This window comes from Sceloporus occidentalis, unplaced genomic scaffold (assembly GCF_023333645.1).
Source record: "Sceloporus occidentalis isolate IW3139 unplaced genomic scaffold, rSceOcc1.0.p SCAF_6, whole genome shotgun sequence".
NCBI classification, from domain to species: domain Eukaryota; kingdom Metazoa; phylum Chordata; class Lepidosauria; order Squamata; family Phrynosomatidae; genus Sceloporus; species Sceloporus occidentalis.
The window spans coordinates 22694980-22715808 of record NW_028316986.1 but is presented as its reverse complement, the minus strand read 5'-3'; the positions used below and the strand labels follow the sequence as shown (position 1 = coordinate 22715808).

At 40.8% G+C, this 20829-nt stretch overlaps 1 protein-coding gene across 4 annotated transcripts in view; it reads left to right on the top strand.

Moving 5' to 3' along the window:
- The window catches only part of LOC149310493 (anaphase-promoting complex subunit 1-like), a 72114-nt gene extending 56080 nt beyond the window's left edge, over nucleotides 1-16034 (top strand). For all 4 annotated transcript variants that reach the window (XM_089529064.1, XM_089529066.1, XM_089529065.1 and 1 more), the window contains 8 exons: nucleotides 1243-1320; nucleotides 5718-5785; nucleotides 7798-7936; nucleotides 9994-10080; nucleotides 11173-11268; nucleotides 12118-12316; nucleotides 14815-14949; nucleotides 15627-16034. In XM_089529064.1, coding sequence (XP_089385190.1) covers nucleotides 1243-1320; nucleotides 5718-5785; nucleotides 7798-7936; nucleotides 9994-10080; nucleotides 11173-11268; nucleotides 12118-12316; nucleotides 14815-14949; nucleotides 15627-15742 — 918 coding nt within the window. In that variant the 3' untranslated portion in view covers nucleotides 15743-16034. The remainder of the gene's footprint in view (nucleotides 1-1242; nucleotides 1321-5717; nucleotides 5786-7797; nucleotides 7937-9993; nucleotides 10081-11172; nucleotides 11269-12117; nucleotides 12317-14814; nucleotides 14950-15626) is intronic.
- Nucleotides 16035-20829: the final 4795 nt, after the last annotated feature.

Genomic DNA, 20829 nt, shown 5'->3' with positions numbered 1-20829 from the left:
ATTGGCCTTTCGTATCCATAGATTCTTTATCCACACATTCAACCATCCACAACTTGAAAATATTTTTCTAAGAATGCATTCCAAAAACCAAATCTCGATTTTGCCGTTTTATATAAGGGACATCATTTTACTATGCCATTGTATTTAATGGGACTTGAGTATGTATGAATTTTGATATCCATGGGGAGATCTGAAACTGAATCCCAGTGGATACCAAGGGCCACTGTATCTTTAAAAATGCTGAGTTTAGGGAGAACATAGAATAATCTTTACTCCCAAAACATAGATTAGCAGAACTAGTATTTAGCTGGACGATTTCAGACCACTATCTGCCCATAAACATTCATGATTTAGTGGGCAGAGCAGAGAGCAGCCATTGAAAGAGTTTGGGAGGTATTTGCTTATCTATCTCTTACTACTTTGCACAATTAGTAGCTTCCATGTGACAATCACAGTACTAGAAATCTAAAAAGAGAGATCCTATGCTATTCCTCACCAATACTGTTTCAGCATCACCTCCAGCTGGATGTGTACATGTATAGTCCTACAGAAGCGAGAATATCTGCAACTCAGCGGGGCAGAGGGGTAGCGTGTTTAGGGGGCTCATTCCCAGCATCTTGTGCTGCCTTCTCACAGGGAACCTTAATAGTTTGCTTTTGTTATGTGCAAATCTGTCCTGACTAATGGCAACCCTGTTACAGGCTTTTCTTGCCAAATTTTGTTCAGAGGAGGTTTGCCATGAACTTCCAGATCACTACATCACACTGAGCCTCAACCTTAAGGGAACTTGAAGAAAATTTTGGCCTATCAAAATTAGGCTTTAGTCCATTTTGAAAATAAATGTATTCCTAAATCAGCATGCCCCCAAACCCTGTGCCTTCCAGGTGTTTTGGACTGTGAATCCTATCATGCTCAGCCAGCAGACTAAAGCTCATGCTGGTTGGGGATAAAGTAACCATCATAGGAACCAGTGTGGTGTAGCAGTTTGAATGTAGGACTAGGATTCTGGAGGTTGGATTCTCTGCTTGGCTGTGAACGTCTCTGGCTGACCCTGGGTGAGTCACAGACTCTCAGCCCCAGAAAACTCCATGATAAGGTTGCTTTAGGGTCACCATAAGTCGAAAATGACTTGAAGACACACAGCAACAAAATTTACATAGAGAGAATGTGGTAATACTGTATTTCTTTCCACTATAAATCAGAAAAATTTAGGGCTAAAATGTTTGTTTTTAATTTCAAAAGGGGACCCAATGGTATGAAGAAACAACAGAAGAATTAATGGCACCCACACTTCTCCCTGAACTACATTTGTTGAAGCAGGTATATATAGAATTCCTGTTGCAGGCTGCAGATGTAAATGAAGTAATTTACTGAAAAGAAATACTCTCCCATGAGGGTTTGAATAAGCGTTTTGATGATTAATGAGTATCACATTGAGTTTTCTGATCCTAACAAGCATGAGCAATTTTGATTCAAGAAAAGGCAAATAATCATAGAATCATAGAATCACAGAGTTGGAAGAGACCGCACAGGGCATCCAGTCCAACCCCCTGCCATGCAGGAAATCCAATCAAGGCATCCCCAATAGATGGCCATCTAGCTTCTGCTTAAAGACCTCCAAGGAAGGAGACTCCACTACACTCCAAGGGAGTGTGTTCCACTGTTGAACAGCCCTTACTGTCAGGAAGTTCTTCCTAATGTTGAGGTGGAATCTCTTTTCCTGTGGCTTGCATCCATTGTTCTGGGTCCTGTTCTCTGGAGCAGCAGAAAACAAGCTTGCTCCCTCCTCAATATGACACCCTTTCAAATATTTAAACAGGGCTATAATATCACCTCTTAACCTTCTCTTTTCCAGGCTAAACATCCCCAGCTCCCTGAGTCGTTCCTCATAGGGCAAGGTTTCCAGACCTTTCACCATTTTAGTCGCCCTCCTTTGGACACGCTCCAGTTTCTCAATGTCCTTTTTGAATTGTGGTGCCCAGAACTGGACACAATATTCCAGGTGGGGCCTGACCAGAGCAGAATAGAGTGGCACTTTTACTTCTCTTGATCTAGACACTATACTTTTATTGATGCAGCCTAAAATTGTATTGGTCTTTTTAGCTGCCGCATTGCACTATTGACTCATGTTCAACTTGTGCTCTACTTGGACTCCCAGATCCCTTTCACATGTAGTTTCCTTCAGCCAGGTGTCCCCCATCCTATATCTGTGCATTTCATTTTTCTGCCCTAAGTGCAGTACCTTACATTTCTCTGTGTTGAATTTATTTTGTTAGCTTTGGCCCAGCTTTCTAAGTCTATTCAGATCATTCTGAATGTTGATCCTGTCCTCTGGAGTATTAGCTATTCCTCCTAATTTGGTGTCATCTGCAAATTTGATAAGTATGCTCCCAATTCTGTCATCCAGGTCATTGATAAAGATGTTGAATAACATTGGGCCCAGGACAGAGCCACTGGTCACTTCTCTCCAGGCTGAAAAAAAGCCATTGTTGAGCACCCTTTGGGTTCGGCCGGTCAACCATTTACAAATCCATGTAACAGTTACTTTTTCTAGCCCACATTTTACAAGCTTGTTTGCAAGAATGTCATGGGAAACCTTGTCAAAGGCCTTACTGAAATCAAGATATACTATATCCACAGCATTGCCTTCATCTACCAAGCTGGTAATTTTATCAAAGAAAGAGATCAGATTTGTCTGGCATGATTTGTTTCTCTGAAACCCATGTTGACTTTTTGTGATTATGGCATTGCCTTCTAGATGTTCACAAACTCTCTGTTTAATGATCTGCTCCAGAATCTTTTCTGGTATTGATGTCAGACTAACTGGCCGATAATTGTTTGGATCCTCTTTCTTCCCCTTTTTGAAGATGGGGACAACGTTTGCCCTCCTCCAGGCTGCTGGGATTTCTCCTGTTTTCCAGGAGTTTTCAAATATGATTGCCAATGGCTCCGATATTACATTTGCCAGTTCTTTTAGTACCCTTGGATGTAGTTCATTTGGTCCTGGAGACTTAAATTCATTTAGATTAACAAGGTATTCCTCTACTATCTCTTTACTTATTCTGTGCTGAAATTCCCCTATTCTGTCCTCTGCTCCATTATCCTCAGGTTGAGCACCCTTTGCCTTTACTGAGAAGACTGAGGCAAAGAAGGTGTTGAGTAATTCTGCATTTTCTCTGTCCCCTGTTAACATTTTGCCATCTTATCCACGCAGTGGCCCTACCATTTCCTTCTTCTTCCTTTTGCTGCGGACATATCCAAAAAATCTCTTTTTATTCTTTTTAACCTCTCTAGCAAGCCTGAGCTCATGCTGCGCTTTAGCTTTTCTGACTTTACCCCTACACATGCCTGCTATTTCTTTGAATTCCTTTTTTGTGATTTCCCCCTTTTTCCATTTCTTGTACATGTTCCATTTCAAACGCGGTTGGAAGTTCCTTAGTCATCCATCCTGGTTTCTTGAGACACCTCCCATTTTTCTTTCTCACTGGAACTGTTTGAGATTGTGCCTTCAGTATCTCTCTTTTGAGAAACTCCCATCCGTCCTGAACTCCCTTCCCTTTTAGTATTTCTGACCACGGGATCACCCTCAATACTTCTCTAAGTTTACTGAAATCCGCTCTCCTAAAATCTAGAATGCGTGTTTGACTATGCCTGGCTTCTCCTTTCCATTGTATAACAAACTCCAGGAGAACATGGTCACTTCCACCTAATGATCCCACCACTTGCACCCCATTAACCAAGTCATCCTTGTTGGTTAGGATCAGATCCAAAATAGCTGATCCCCTTGTTGCCTCTTCCACCTTTTAGACAATGAAATTGTCTTCCAGGCAAGTGAGGAATTTGCTAGACCTTGAGGATTTTGCTGAGTTTGACTTCCAGCAAATATCAGGATAGTTGAAGTCGCCCATCACTACTACATCTCTCTTTTCTGACTGTGTGGTCATCTGTTCTAGAAAGATATCATCCAATTCCTCAGTCTGACTTGGGGGTCTGTAGTAGACTCCCACCGTAACATCCTTGTTGTTTCCCTCCCCTTTAATTTTTATCCAGATGCTCTCAACCTGGCTTCCATGATTGATGTCCTGGATCTCTTCACTGGTGTAGATATCTCTGACATATAGTGCTATTCCTCCTCCTTTCCTGTTTGGCCTATTTCTCTTAAAAAGGTTATACCCCTCTATTTCCACATTCCAATCATGAGACTCATCCCACCAGGTTTCAGTGATGTCTTGCAGTATCATTGGTTCTCACGTGGACCAAAGGGGTATTGGTCAGTAGGCTTGACCAGTCTTGTCAGCCTCTCTGTCACATCATGGATCTTTGCCCCTGGGAGACAACACACCTCTCGAGACATCTTGTCAGGCCTACAAATCACTGCTTCTGTACCCCTCAGTAAGGAGTCTCCCACTACGACCACACGCCTCCTATGAGGTTTAGCAGCGGCTGTTCCCTTGGGTGGGACTCTCAGGCTTGCCTGCTCTGTCCCTGAAGTCTGTCCATGCTGCTCTTCTTCATCCTCCTTGATTAGGGAAAGAGCTTCGAATCGATTCTCTAGCTGCAAGCTCCCCGAACAATCCCTTCTTGGCCTACATCTCTGTGTGACATTCCTCCAGCTGTCTGCCTCCTGTGTATGTGAAGTGACCTCCTCAGCTCCAGCATCTTCCTCTGCATGGTATTCGTCCAGGATTGTTAGTTCTGTTGTGTCCAGGAAATCCTCCTGCTCCCTAATATGCTGAAGTGTAATCGTTTGAAGGCACTATAGAAGCATCTTTTAGATTACTGCTTGTAGATTAAGTTTTGCTCTCCTGTTATATTTGCACATCAATTATTTCACTTGAGACTCATTGTAATCTTTATTTATAGCCATAGTGGTGGAGCAGGTGATGATGCTGGAATGAACCACTTCAGTTCCCACTTAATAAGCTGTGTGCTACATTTAGCATATCTGCTTTCAAATTCGAGCCCAAGGTGCATGCATAAATGTGGCAGAGTCACTATATGATGGTGTGAGGAAGTGGTGACAACTGGGAATATTTTCAGCTAGTTTGTTCCTCTTCTGCAGATAATTTCTGCTCATGATTTGTGTCAAGCTGAAGTTGGATGGAAATAACTGCATAAAAGAGAAATGCATCTTTCTTTATATAGAACACCAGAACAAAAGGGCTTAGTTTATAATGATAAAATATTTTTGTTATGTAAAGTGGTTGGCATCCCTTCCTTTGCATATGAAGAAAGCACTTATGAACATTATGAAAGCACTTATGAAAAAGTGCAACATTTTTTTCCTAAAGGCAAACTTGTGTGTGTCATCATGGGGCCCAGATTTGTATACACCTTGGCCAGGGGAGGGTGTATGTACTGGGATGTGGAAGACAATAGAGAGCTACTGCTGCAAGTGGGTGGTTGTAGGCTTGAAAAAAAGTATGTGAGTAGCATAGTTTGTGATTCTTTTGATCCTACCCAGCATGTGTAATTTTATGTACAGTCAGCCCTCTGTATTCACAGAGTCAACCATTTATGACTTGAAAATATTCAGAATCCAAAAAGCAAACATTGATTTTCCCATTTTATATAAGAGATACCATTTTACTATGCCTTTCCATTTAATGGGACTTGAGCATCCTCAGATTTTGGTAACCACAGTGGGCCCTGGAACCAAATCCCAGCAGATACCAAGGGCCCACTTTTACAACTAGAAATACTTTTTATATTTGCAGATTAAAGTCAAAGGTCCTCGATACTGGGAACTGCTGATCGATTTAAGCAAAGGCACACTCCATTTAAAGTAAGTTGCTTTGATTAAGGCTTTATATAATAACTCAGTCCCCACTGTTGTGTTGACTTTGGAGGAGCTCTAGAGACCGACTTGAAACAATACCCAGAGTGTTGCTGCAAAATATTGCATTTCTTCATGGTCTCTTTCTCTGTGCCTCAGGAGGCCACTCAGAATCTACTAGATTCTGGCCCAGCATTTAATGGCAAGACAGCAATCTTCTTTTGCTGTATATATCAGTGCCTCTTCTCTTCAGTTTATTTAGACCTTTTTGTCAATGAGTTGTTTTCTGAAATACTTTCTTTCTCTTCATTGTTCTGAATGTCAGCTCTTTTTGTGTACATAGTTTCTTCATCTCATAGTTATTCCACTTTTTTCTTCTGGAAAAAAAATAGTATACTTGTGGCCATGTCCATTTTTTGGTGACCTTGCAGACACTGAAGCCTTTCTTCAAAAAGTTTATTTCTTGTTGGGAAAAATACAGTTGTAACTCGGTTAACAGAGGTGATGGGTATCACTTCTTTAACAGAAAATGTAGTACCAGAAACAGAAATAACATGGAAAGAATAGGGGGAATTTCAGCAAACTTTTTATTCAAAACTAACAAATGTGCATGTGTGAAATGGAACAGCCAGGTCAAATAAGCTTTGCATAAGTAAATAAAAACATTTTGAACCTTCTAGAGCCTCTTTGAAAGCTTCTTCCAAAATGCATCCACAGCTGATTTCTTTCTTTCACCGGACTATACTTTTCTTATGATTTCCATTTTGGTGGCCAACCTTAAAAATGTACACTTTTTAACAGATTGCGGGTTGCTGGTGAGGCAGCATTATCTGATCTCCCCTTTTCTTTCTGTTTTGCTATTCATGCATATTCAGTAAGGGATTCTGGAGGCAGTTGCTCTTTATTTTGGCTATTGTAGGCAGACACACATGGCTACATATCATATGTCGGCTAGAGTAGAAGCCCATTCTTTCCCACTTAAGCTTTATTGCATTGTCTGTTGCAGAAATACTGCTGCAATCTGACACTGAAAGTCTGTGTTTCTCCAGCCCCCCTTCACTATCTTCCCAATACTGATGTCAGTTAAAACAAAAACAAAAACAAACAAAACAACAACCCACAATGTGGAGTCGAAGGCTTTTATGGACAGCATCCATAGTTTTCTGTGGGGTTTTCAGGGTGTGTGGCCATGTTCTAGAAAAGTTTCTTCCTGACGTTTCGCCAGCATCTGTGGCTTGCATCTTCAGAGAATGCTTACCTGGAAAGGAGTTGGGTATGTCTATATTGTGTGACCCTGGGAAGGCACATACTCCTGCATACACATTTATGAAGTGAAAAAGGTCTAAATCTTTTCCATGTCCAAATGGGATATCTATGGAGGGATACAGACCGCCGCTTTCCGGCGGTCTCCCGCCGGCGCCATTTGCTCCGCGAGGGAGCCGCAGCAGCCAAACCGCGCGGCTCCCGCGCGGAGCAAAAAAGAAGCTCCATTTCGGAGCTTCTTCTTGCGGCGCCTTTATGACGTCGTGAGGCGCCTGGCGCGGACTCGCGACGTCATAGGCGCCGTGACACGTCTGGACGCTATGCGTCCAGTACGTAAAGATGGCGGCGCCCATGTGGAAGGGGCGCCGCCATCTTGTACGTATTGTATACGTACTAGGGTTAGGGGGGTGCGGAAGCACCGCCCCTTCCTAACCCTAGTACGTATACGATACGTACTATATGGCGGTATGTATCCCGCCTCAGTGTACCTCCTTGAGTTCCATATTGAAACAAGATGGAATATTAAATGTATTTTAAAAAAAACCTGGAAGGGAATTCGTAATATTTACTAGAACGAGAAAATAATACAGTTGGAAGGGACCACAAGGGCCATCATCCTAACCTCCTGCCATGCAGGAATACACAATCACCATACAACACAGTACATTTGAAATATCTGTCATAAGTTGTGCCACTATTTACAACCTACTAACCTGAAAAATATTTTAATCCTTCTCCTGAATCTTTCCCCTTTCCAGATCAATTCTTTCAAAAGATGGTGTCCTCTATGTAAAATTGAGAGCTGGGCAGCTTTCATACAAGGAAGACCCAATGGGTTGGCGAAGTCTATTAGCACAGACTGTCACTCGCCGGAATGCTGATGCCCGTGCATTCAAGGTACCTTTTGTGGCACTGTTGTGCAAAGAAGCTAAAAGTGATTATATTCTGCCTTCCAGTAATACTACCGACCTTGGTAGCAGAAGTAGTGCCTTAGGATAGGTTGCTACATTAGCAGTAATTTGCAATAAAACTGTACTTAGCTGAATTTGTCATGGTGTTACGAAGTTACAGATGTAGTAGAAGGGTAATTGTTGGGAAATTGATACAAGGTAGATAGTGTTTCTTCACTTTCAGTAAACACCTTAATGTTGTTCTTTTTGTTGGAATGCTGGTATTCTCAGCTGTCATTAAAAAAAACTAAGTGAATTTTGAGACCCTGCCCCCTCAAAAGTCAGGAGGGCATTAAAAGGAATTTGTATATAAAGGGGAGCTATATTTCATTGTTCAGTTCTTAGTTTAATAGTATGTGTATAGATAAACAACAAAGGATTACAGTCAAAATTGCTGGTGTTTGTGTGTACCATTATCAGACAGATGGGGCTTGCTGCATATCCATATCCAGTGTCCTTGCTTTTTTAAAAAATCTTTGTATCATTGTTGTTGTAATTATTTTATTATTATAATAACAGAGAAAAAGTTTGGGATTCAATATGGCTTTCAAAACTTAAAACCAATACAGTTAAAAATTCAAATTAAACAAAAGTTAAAAGTGTAATGAAACTATAAAGAAAAATCAGTTAAAAGCATTACCATTAAAGAGAAAGCAATAAATAGAAACCACAGCCCATTATGGAAGGCCCTTTCCATCTGAGCAATACACATCTTATGCTTTGGTTCTATTTGTCACTTCATCAAATAAATACAGCCATATGGTTGATTTAGCATATCCTGATGTCATGAAAATGCTATAAAAATGTTGTTATGTGCCTCCTGTTTCCCTGCGTGGTATGTTAGTTCCCGGGTTGGCCTAAAATCTTTTGCTTCCTTAGGCAAATGGGCAAAAGCACCTCCTTTCCAGTCAAAGTAAATGGAATCCACAGGGTTGGCAAAGGGCAATATTTACCCAAGTTTGTTTTCTTTTGGAGAAAGAGATCACAGGAGATGTTATTTCTAATTCTTTACTGCATTTTCATTCAGAGGTGCCTACTTTTGCCTGCCCTGCCACTTTTTCTAGCACTCAACACTAGCTCTTTCCCTTCTTTCACTGTCCTACTGAAATCATTAAAGCATCTGTTAATTTGGTCCTTTGTACACACAGGCCTAGTTTGCCTCCCATCTCCAGTTGGAATGATGGTGGTGGAATAAGCTTGATTCATCTTTTCTAGTTAACTTAATTGTCTCTCTGGGCCATTTACTTACCTATATTTTCCCTAAGGAGAGATGTGGCTGGCATGCCTGTCATTGATCATTCTGGACCTGTTAAATCTACCCTTTCTATCCCCCCAAATATTCAACACTATATTAAAATACATTTGAATTAATAAATTAATATCTATTCCTCTGATGCATTTTGAACTTTATTAATTATATGGTCCTTTGTCAAAAAATGTATAGTAGATATGCAAGTAATTATTATAAACTTAAATATATTCCTACAATCAGTGTTCATACTGTCTGTGTATCCTTTATCTGGAATTCTAAAATCAGAAATACTCCAAAATCGGAAATGGTCCATCCAACTTGGTGGCTGAGATAATGAGACCTTTGCTTTTTGATGGTTCAGTGTACACAAACTTTGTTTCATGCACAAAATTATTTAACATATTATGTATAAAGCATTATAAGTCAGAAAGTACCTGAAGGCACACAACAACAGAAAACAGCATTTTTCCCATTGAATTTTATTATGTTAATATTTTAATGTTTTTGTCTTTAGTCGTTTTGTGTTGTTTTTACTCCAGTTTTGAAATCCCCTAAATTAAATATATAAATTAGTAAAATTCAGGGCAGACTATTTTGTTAAGACATGGTCACTTCTACTGTCCATGGAGTTTTATCAAGAAGGTCACACCATTTGTCAGGAAAGTGACAAATTGTGTTAGAAAGGGTTATATAAATTGCAGTTTCCTACAAACAACAATAGATTTGACTGAAAATACTTACTTAATTTGCAGCCAGAAGCTATTTCAGCCTTCACATCTGATCCTGCACTGCTTTCATTTGCTGACTACTTTTGCAAACCAGCTGCAAATATGGGACAGGTATGTTGTCATGTGTAAAACGTAGCTGAAAGAATATGGAATGTACTTTGGTGGTGCTGAAGCAGGTTTGTTAAATGGTTTGATGCTGTCCTAGATAGCAAAATAGATATAAAAAAAGGAAGGAGCTGAAAGTTTGGAAAAATTTTAATATACATAAGAACATAATTGTTCATTTAAAAATAATACAGATCTGACAGTGCCTATGACACTTATATTCCAGAACTCCAGAAAACTGGATGAATGGGTAAACAGATCAGTCAGGTGTGGACAAAAACACAGCTCTTGGGTACCATGTGATTTTTGCAGCTTTGGGAGACTTTAGCATTAAAAAAAAGTGAGTAAGGGGAGAAGCATTTCCTCACATAGTAGATAATTAAACTATGGAATCCACTGCTGCAAGATGTCGTTATGAGTGCCCACATGGATGGCTTTGAAAAGAGACTGGGTGAACTGGTGGAGGATGGAGCCATCAATGGCTACTATCAGGTGTCAGTAATCACCTCCACTATCATGGGCAGTGTATCTCTGTAAATCAGTTGTTGGAGAAACCAAGATGGTAGTGCTGCTGGATTTCTCTTTTGGGCCACTGGTTGCCACTGTGTTCACAGAGCGTTAGACCAAACAGGGCTTTGACCTGCTCTATATTGGGTTGTCTTACATTCTTACAAACTTCTTTTTTCGTGGCACCAAGCTTTTCCCTTTTGATAGTACTGATACAGAAATTGCTTCTGCAACTGCTGTAAAGCACCAGATGTCCCTACCTTTGTGTCTTGCATTTCAGTTTCCCAGTGCTTGATTATAACAATATTGCACAAGCAATCAGTTCTGAAGATTAAAAAAGTGAAGAGCCTGTATACTCCAATATACAGACTGCAATAAATGGCAAATTGTTATGCTGAACATTGGAAAGACTCTAATCCTGCCTTTTGCATTGGGTTAATTTTTTTTTAAAAAAGAAAGAAAGTAAAGTCTGAGATGTGCACATTCCAGCTGGCAATCTTTTCCACTCACGAGTTTAACAAAAATTCAAGCAGGGCAATGCAATAGATACCAGACATTATACCCTTTGTGAGTTAACCTAATTTTTTTCAGAAACGGGAAATGTTTGACCTTTTCTCATCTATCCTATATGAATGTGTGACTCAAGAAAATCCAGAGATGCTGCCAGCATACATAGCCATTGATCAGGTAAAGTAAACTGCATTTCCCTCTCCTCAACAAGGATGCATGTGGGTGGGACTATTTCCTTTTCTATTGCACTATTCTGTTAACAACACACTCCTCAGTATATTTATCATATTAAAAAAATATTTGTCAAATTATAGTTTGGAAGGCTTGCTTCTAAGGATAAGTTTTCACAATCATTTTTATGGGTATATTTTAGTTTCCAGTGACATCTTTCTGTGGTTTAGCGATGTATGTTCAATTATAGTTATCTTGGCTTAAACCTGTAGTTTGTATAAATGAGCCATGATAAAAAAGACAAAACCTTAGGCCATTTTGTGACATTGATTTTACAAAGACTTGTGGCCCTCCAGATTTGGACTGTGACTCTCATCTTCCTTTGGCAATAAATATGTTGGCTAGAGCTGATGGGAGTGGCAAACCACCAACATCTGTACAGCCTCTGGTTGCCCACTGCTGATATACAAGGATTTTATAGAATACAATTGGCCCTCCGTTTTTGCAGGAGATCTGTTCCTGATCCCCCGTGAAAACGGAGGCTCGCACATATCCAAGCCTCATAGGCCTGAATGGGGTGCATGCCTGTGTGTGCTGCATGGGCACACCCCATTGGAAACAACAGAGGTTGCCCTTCCATGAGTATTCAAGACTATGGATCTGAGTTCTGCACGTTAAGAGGGGTGACTGTAATTATTCATTTCTACAGGGCAGTTTTGGCCAATCTAGTGCTTCCCAGATGTGTTTGGCTGGTGATTATGGGGGTTCCAGATTGTGGGGAGTCCTGCTGTAGAAGAGGTGTTTCATTGTTGCTGTATTAAATAGTTCATTTAATCTCTGTTTCCTTTTTGCCAGGCTGTGAGAAGACTAGAAAAAAGAGAAATGTCTGAGACTTTTGATTTGTGGCAGATCAAGCTGGTTCTAGATTTTTTTAATTCCAGAAGTCACCAGGAAAGAATGAGGAAAACCCCACACCCAGGGCTCTTCATGAACTCTGAGTTTTTACCTGTCATGAAATGTTCCATTGATAATACCTTGGACCAGTGGCTGCAAGGTAAAAGCAACAGGTGTTTAGTGCTAGCTGTGTCTGGCAAGTTTAGCACTATTGCTAGATTTCCGGCTCCTCCTCTGAATGATGAAACAGTTTGAACCAGGAGCATTAATGCCTTTCCCAAAATAACCTAGTTTTTATATTTTTAATCTTCCGTAAATCTTTCCATTATTTGTGTAAAACCAGAAAGATTTAAAAGCCAAACAACCCTTCTGATCACATCATAATTTGAACTTCTTCTTTAAGACCTTACTGTGCATACTGGCCATTTATTTAGTTCAGTTTTATTTTATTTTACATTCCATCTTTTCCCCCAGAACTGGATTCCAGGCAACTTACAGAATTAATGTGAATACAGTTACTGTGTCACTCTTCAAATTAAATATTATCATGGCTGCTGACACAGTAAAAGCAATAGGAAATAATTTTAAGGTAGCAATAAGGTAGGGCTAGATAACCTTTGGACCATGGTCCAGATTTAGAACCTAGCACTGTCACTAAACTATGATCCCAGTTTAACCAGGGTATACCCTTTTCAGCTGTCCTAGACAGACATGGTAGTAGATGTTTTTGCTGTGCCAGGTAACTTCCTTCCTAGTAGAGAATACTGGAAAAGTGAAAGGAGAAAATGGCTTCAAGCCCTTTCTGTTAAGAAAAACAGCTGATTTTGAAGCATTGTGAAGGCAAAGGAGAAAATAAATGCTGTAGGCATTTGCCAGGTTTTCTGCTGGTGTTCAGTCTGCTGGTGTTCAGTCAGAAATTAGGTCAAACAAGGCTGCATTCTGTCACTTCATTTGTTCAATTTGTATGCAGAAAATATACAGAGAGCAAGTTTAGACATGGAGGAAGAAAACGTGAAGATCAGAGGAAGAAATATCTAAGATATGCAGATGACACCATACCGTTAGCAGAAAACAACAAAGACTTGGAACAGTTACTAAGGAGAGCCAAAGAAAAAAGTGCTAAGGCAGGATTAATGCTGAACACAAAAAAAGAAAACAAAAATAATGACCACAGAGGACTTACATAAATTCTAGATGATGAGAAAATTGGAATAGTTAAAGATTTCTCATACCTTGACCATTGATCAGAACAAGTATGGTAATTAGAAGAAGACTAGGACTGGGAAGGGTAGCTATGATAGAACTAGACAAGAGCCTAAAATGCAAAGATATAAAACTGAATGTAAAATTAGGACTATTAGGACAAACTATTCTATTTCCTATTACCATGTAAGGATGTGAGAGCTGGACAGTGAAGAAAGTGGATAAAAAGAAGATCAACTCATTTGAGATGTGCTGCTGGAGAGGAGTGCTGAAAGACAACATGGACAGCCAAAAAGACAAACAAATGGATCCTAGAGCAGATGAAGCCTGAACTCTCCCTGGAAGCCAAGATGACTAAATTGAGATTGTCATATTTCAGCCACAACATGAGAAGGCATGATTCACTAGAAAAGATAATGATGCAAGGAAAGAAAGAGGGCAGTAGAAAGAAAGGATGACTGCATACCAGATGACTAGACTTAATCAGGGAGTCCACAGACCTGAGCCTGCAGGACCTGAGTGGAGTGGCCAAGGAGGTGTCTCATGCATGGGGTCACCATGACTTGAAGTTGACTGAAGTTAACAACAAACAATCAAGAAAGCAGTTGATTTTGAAGCTTCCAAGATAGTTCTGAAAGCCTGCAGACAGTAATTGGTAGGGAACAAGAAAGGGAACAAGAAAGTCAGGGTCATTTACTAGGAGAAAGGGATGTAGGGGCACACAATTGCAGAATTCCCATATAAGGCTTTCAGCCTGTTTACATCTCTTTCTCCTTGCTTTTGTGGAGCAGAAAGATAGACTGGAAGATGCCTTGTGAGTGTATAGATGGATCGGTGTTTATGTTCTCTCTGCTTTGGGTTCTGGCCCAATTCATTCCCCCCCCCCCATTCCCTTCTCCTTTTGTGTCGTGTCTTTTTAGATTGTAAGCCAGAGGGTTCTATTATCCCCTCTGTTGTAAGCTGCCCGGATTCCCAGTGATTGGGCAGCATATAAATAAATCCTATTATTATTATTATTATTATTATTATTATTATTATTATTAAATAGATTATGGTACATTCTAACTGAGGTAAAGGAGACTACAACATGAAAAATTCCATGTACCTCTTTTATTAGCACTCTTGTCCCATCAGTAAGGTATTATAAGAGCAAATTCATTCTGTGTGTTATCAGCAGGTCAGTTGAACCTCAAGGTTTCCAGAAGTTTTTTTTAAACCTAAGAAAAAAGGTAAAGGAGGGAATTCAAAAAACTGCCCATTTATTAATTGCTTCCCTCGCCCACTATAAAAGGCAGTCAGTAGGGAAAATCTTTTTGTGTATGTAATAGATTATCCTGGAAGAAGATGTGGCTGGTTTGCTAGAACCCTAAATAGGGCCATTCTAAATTGCAACCTTATGGTGCAGGTCTCATTTGTGTCCTTGAGGTCTGATCTTAAGTCTCTTATATATTGCAGCTGGTGGTGATGTCTGTTTGCACTCCTATTTAAGTGGACAGCCTACTGATGAATCTCAACGAAGTATGTTGGCCTGCTTCCTCATATACCATTCAGTCCCAACTCCAGGACAGCTATTCACTGGAGGCTTGGAAGGTAAAATTGAAAATTCAGCTCTGTACTAAAAGTAAACAAACAGTGAGAAAATAATGTGGAATGACAACACCATACTAGCAAAACAGACACTCCATTTAAGAACCTAGGAAGCTGCCTTGCACCAGGTCAAACATTTTGTCCATCTAGCTCAGTACACTCTCTCTCTGGGCAAGGGTCTCCAGATTCAGACAAGTCTTTTCTAACATTGTTTTGAGATGCTAGCCTGGAACCTTGTATATGCAAAGTATATGTTCTACCATTGAGCTGCAGCTCTTCAGTAATTAAATAGTTGTACTGTATTCAGTTATTTGCTTTCATTAGTTCAGAGGTAGGAGTCACCTGTGGTCCTCCAGATGTTATTGCACTGCAAGTGCCAGCAGCCCCAGCCAACATAGCCAATGATGAGGAATGCTTGGAGTTATAGTCCTATATGTGGAGGACCACCTGGTTCCCATCCCTGCTATAGAGGTGCCCAGCCTTTTATAAGGAAGAGAATTAATTCATGGCAACATAGACAAACTGATGACTGTTGGGTAGTCATATGCCATCTCTTTCTCCGTACGATAGATGAGAAACAAAACAGTGCTTAACTGAAGAATGCTTGCTTCCAAAATATCATGCTTTGTAAGGGCATTCTGTCTGGAAAAATGATTACTTTCTTCTTTTTATTCTTCTAGGCAGAACAAGTTTCTCTGAATTGCTGTTGAAATTCAAACCACTGAAAATGCCAGTCCGTGCACTACTAAGACTTGCGCCTTTGCTCCTGGGAAATCCTCAGTCCATTGTTTTGTGACAACACCAGCATGCCTGAGATGACCAAGTGACCAAACACCAGTACCAAGACAGTATTTGACAATGAGTGAAAGACAGCATGAATGAAAGCTGCTTTGCTTTCAAATTCATCATTATGTCTAGTACATTTTCATTCCTTTTTTATTTTTTCAGAATGAAGAAGAGAGGTTTATATATTGTTGGGCAGTCATCATGCCTGTGCATATTAATACATTTACTTTTTTTGTAAATAAAGCTTGTTTGCCAAAAAAGGGAAGATTTTTACAAATTTGGAAATAAATCACTTGAAAGCATTTTACAGCTCTGTTCAGCACAATCGCTTGAACCAATGGATTTTGTTTAATCATTTTAAAGTATAAAACAGCTATGAAGACTGTAAAAGGAATGGATAGTAGTAGTTCAAAATTTCAGGGTGGGAGAAAAACACAGGTTAAGCTTAGCTTCTTAAAAACCATATTTGCACATAACTTTTCAAAGTTTCGAAGGCGCATTACAGACGCGCCGAAGGGGCGTACTAGGGTTAGAAAGGGGCATGTTACGGTTCTGGACGCCCCTCAAACCTAGTACAGACCGAGTCCATACAAAATGGCAGCGCCCGTCCACACGGGGGGTGCCATTTTGACGTCGCGGACGTGTAGCCTCCGGATGTCGCGCGGCGGAAGTGACGCTGCGAGTGCGCGACTAGCGCCTTGCACTGCCACTTCCGGGGCCCAGAAAGAAGTGCCATTTCAGCGCTTCTTTCTTGCTGCGCCTGGGAGCCGCGCGGTTTGGCCACTGCGGTTCCCGGACGTAGCAACTGCTGGTGGCGGCAGAGCGCCCTTCTTGGGCGCTCTGTAACATGCCTAAGTTTGCTTGCTGCAAACAAGCAATATATTCTGCATAGTGTATAGTATCTGATGCTATACAGTATTTAACATTTTCTGCATTTTTAGTGTAGATAGAAGAACATTAGAAAAATTACACGGGAGAAGAGAATTTCCTCTCTCCATTGGGGGTACTTGGTGTGCTTTGCTCAATGCAGTGGGTCCAGTATAATGCCTTATAAGTAGTTTTTCTCATTGCTATCTTGTCTTTTCTGCATATGCAGCACTTTCCAGGTAGAAATAAATGTTTCCAAAACCTATGGATAAAATGAAAACCATCATCCAGTGCTGACACTCAGGTCTCCATCATATTTATTTGAATGTTCTTTTGTTTGAATCTTCTTACCCCAGCTTATCTTCAAGGAATATAAGATTGCTTGCCACAAAATCATTAACTTATCAATTAAAAATGTCCTTTTTGTGACACTTCAAACCCTTAATATTAAAATACAAAAATGTCAGTACAAAACTATCAACACAGCACCATTGTGTATCATTTAAAATACACAAAACGAATTAAAAATAGGCTAGGTTCTATTGGTGTTGTGCATTAAGTTACTGCAATTTATGGGAATAGAGCTGCTGAGGCCTAACAACTAAGAAGGAATATGGCACTAAATGCTGAAAGAATGCACACCAAAAAGGATGATCCCCTTTAGATACTGTATGCAAGGGCTGTTTTTCCCCCCAAGGGAATTTTGTTTAGTACTCTCAAGATGAGGAAAACATGTCATGAAAACACAGCTGTAAAAGTAGAATACAGTTGATCCTCCACATTTGTGGATTTGATTATTCATGGATTTGATTAATATGTTCTTTCTAGGAATCTCTAGATCCTCCAGTGTGACCTAATGGTCAAGTACCACCAAAAGAGCTTCCCAGAGAGAACACTTCTTTAGGCATTTGGTCCTCCAGTGCAATTCTGTGGTCATGTTCCAGCAGATGTTGACCGTACAGTTGCTCTGGAGGACCTAGATATTTCTAGAGAGGTGTTCCTTCCTGTTAAAACAATGTGTTTTCTTATTTGTGCTTTTCCCACTTTCACAGAGGTCCTGTGCCCCTAACCCCAACGAATGTGGAGGATCCACTGTAATAACGCTATAACAGTGTAAAAAATAAATAAAAATAATGACCATGGAAGAGCTACAAGAATTCACCCTAGACAACAAGAAGATCAAAATAGTCAGAGTTCCCATATTTCAGATCAAATATAAACCAGAATGAATTCTGCAGTCAAGAAATCATGGCGAGACTAAGAATGGGAAGGGCAGCTATGAAAGAACTGGACAGGTTCCTATAGTTCAGAGATGTAACTCTGAACAATAAAGTGAGGATACTCCAAGCCATTGTATTCCCCATCACAATGGAAGGATGTGGGAGTTGGATAGTGAAGAAAGCTGATAGGGAAAAAATCAATTCATTTGAGATGTGGCGCTGGGGAAGTGTGCTGAGGATGCAGGAAGACAAAGAAATAGGCCTTTGAATAGATCAAGTCAGAATTCTCTCTGGAAGCCAAGATGGTGAAACTGAAGCTGCTGTACTTTGGCTACATCTTGAGAAGAAATGACAATGATGCTGGGAAAGAGGAAGACTGCAAGCCAGACGGTTAGACTCGATCAGGGGACCATGGGCCTGAGCCTGCAGAAGCTGAGCAGAGAGGTTGAGGATGAGGGTTTTTGGAGATGCCTCGTCCATGAGTCAAAGTGGGCTTGAGGGCAGCTAACAAGGACGACAATGTAGTGTGGTATGAGAAAAAGAAACCACTAGCCTTAAGAGCCAGCATGGTGGTGCGGTTTGAGCATTGGACGACACCTCTGGTGACCAGGGTTTGAGACCCACCTTGTGCAAGTCACACACTCTCAGCCTTAGAAAACCTTGCATTAGGGTCACCTTAGGAAGGGTCGCCCATAAGTAGGAAAGGATGTGAAGGCACACCAGAACAACAACAAGAAAGCTTCAGTCTCCTTTCATGAGAGGTGAGGGAGAGCAATTCCAAGGGACGAAAGCACATCCTTCATTTCCAACTTCCATCTAGAAGGAATTTCAACCAGTCCTCCATTTTGAGCATGACTCAGAAGCAGAGATTTATATTTCTATGAGTGTTTTGAGCTTTTATTTGGGCGTGTCCTCAATTTTTACAGAATGTCCTATATTTTGTAGAGTCTTGTCTTCCTTTGCGGTTGGGATACGTGGTCACCCTGTGTAAGAACCAAGCTACAAATCCCAGAATTCCAGTTTTGCAGTTTACTGTGGCACCAGAAGGTCTCTGTGACAGAGAAGGACAAATGTCTCCCACAAAACTCTGACTGGAAGTCTGGGATTTGTACTTTTGTGAGGGACATTTGTCCTCTGTCAGAAGGAGCCTCTGGGGCCACAGTAAACTACAAAACTGGAAGTCTGGGACTTGTAGTTTTGACAGAGAAGGATAAATCTCTCTCACAAAACTACAAATCCCAGAATTCCATAACGACTTATTTCTGCAGTGTAACCATTTTTGCATTTTACTGTGGCCCCAGAGCTTTCTCTCTGACAGAGGAGGATTAAATGCCCCTCACACACAAAACTACAGAGTTCCCACAATAAACCTAGCAATATTGAGCTGGAGGGGGGGAGTAGTTAAAGTGGTTTAAAACTGGGTTGTTCCTGCAGAGAGAGAGAGAGAGTGTGTGTGTGTGTTGTGTTTCTGACAGAAGCTTCCGGTTTCCATTTTAAAAAGAGAACCAAAAAAGAAGAAGAAGAGCATCTCCTCCTGTAGTCTGTCAGACATTTGAAAGCAGCAGCAGCAGCCTCTCGCGTGACTGGGGCCAATGACGATGATGTCAACCCGGGAGCTTTCATTTTTGGCGCCCGTTACAAAAATGCGAGCTCTCTGCTGGCCCTTTCCCCGCTTTGCCCGCGTGGAAGAGGCAGCGGCGGCAGCAGCAGCAGCAGCAAGAGCCACAGCAGCAGCAGCGCCACGGATTATTAGCTTATTTGAAATGATGATAACAATAATAATAATAGTCATGTCGGATGGATGGAGGGAGAGCTTCGTTTGTGATGGCAGAGAAGACCCTCCTTGCCCTGAAGCCAGAGACCTTGGTAAGAGATGCGACCCCCCAAAAGCTCCAAAAATGGTGGAAAATGAACCTTTTGCCACAAGAAAAGGGTGCTGTTTTTGGAAAGGGAGCTAATCTTGCCCTTGCTTTATGGGAGAGAGCATCCACACTGCACAAACACTCCAGTTTGAGACCGTTTTAACTGCCCTGGCTCAGTGCTAGGGAATCCTGGGAAGCGTGGTTTGCTGAGTCACCACAAAACTACAGTTCCCAGGATTCCTACCCTAGCACTGAGCCAGGGCAGTTAAAACGGTCTCAGACTGGAGTGTTTGTGCAGTGTGGATGCTCTCTCCCATAAAGCAAGGGCAAGATTAGCTCCCTTTCCAAAAACAGCACCCTGTTTATTAACCTGTATATTAACTCGATCTCTTATATATAATCTCTCAGATCTATCTATTATTACACATTGTATACATTCCATAATCATTCATCCTTAATTATTTTATTTTTTGGCAATGTTTTGTGGTTTTACTAAATGGAGGACATGTTGAAATTTCTCCTGGACAGAAGGTGGATATGGAGGACATGTCCTGGAAAAGGGAGGATGTCTGGTCACTACCTGAGCTGAAAACACTCATAGAAATATTAATTCATGCTTCTTATTTATGATCAAAATGGAGGACATGTTGAAATTTCTCCTGGACAGAAGGTGGAAATGTAGGATATGTCCTGGAAAAGGAGGACGTTTGATTATCCTGAGCTGAAAACAGCAATAGTTTAATTCTATTTTAATGGTCACTTTTCTATGTTTTTAATTGTACTGTGCTTTTAAATTGGAAGCTGCTTTGAGTAGCAATTTTTTGGGGGGGCAGCAGGATAATAATAATAATAATATGAAGGGGAAAGGGGGAATCTGTTGCTGCTGCTGTTATTGTTGTATGCATTCAAGTTGTTTCTGAATTATAGTGACCCCATCAGAGGGTTTTCTGGACAAGTTTTTTGAGGGTCAGTTTGCCCTTGCCATCCTTTGATGCTGAGACAGGGCGACTTTTCCAGGACATGTCCTACATTTCAACCTTGCGTCCAGGAGGAATTCCAAAATGTCCTCCATTTCAAGCCTGACTAAGAAGTTCACTGCCACAGCAAAATAATAACAACAACAACATCACCCCTCCCAAATCTTCCTT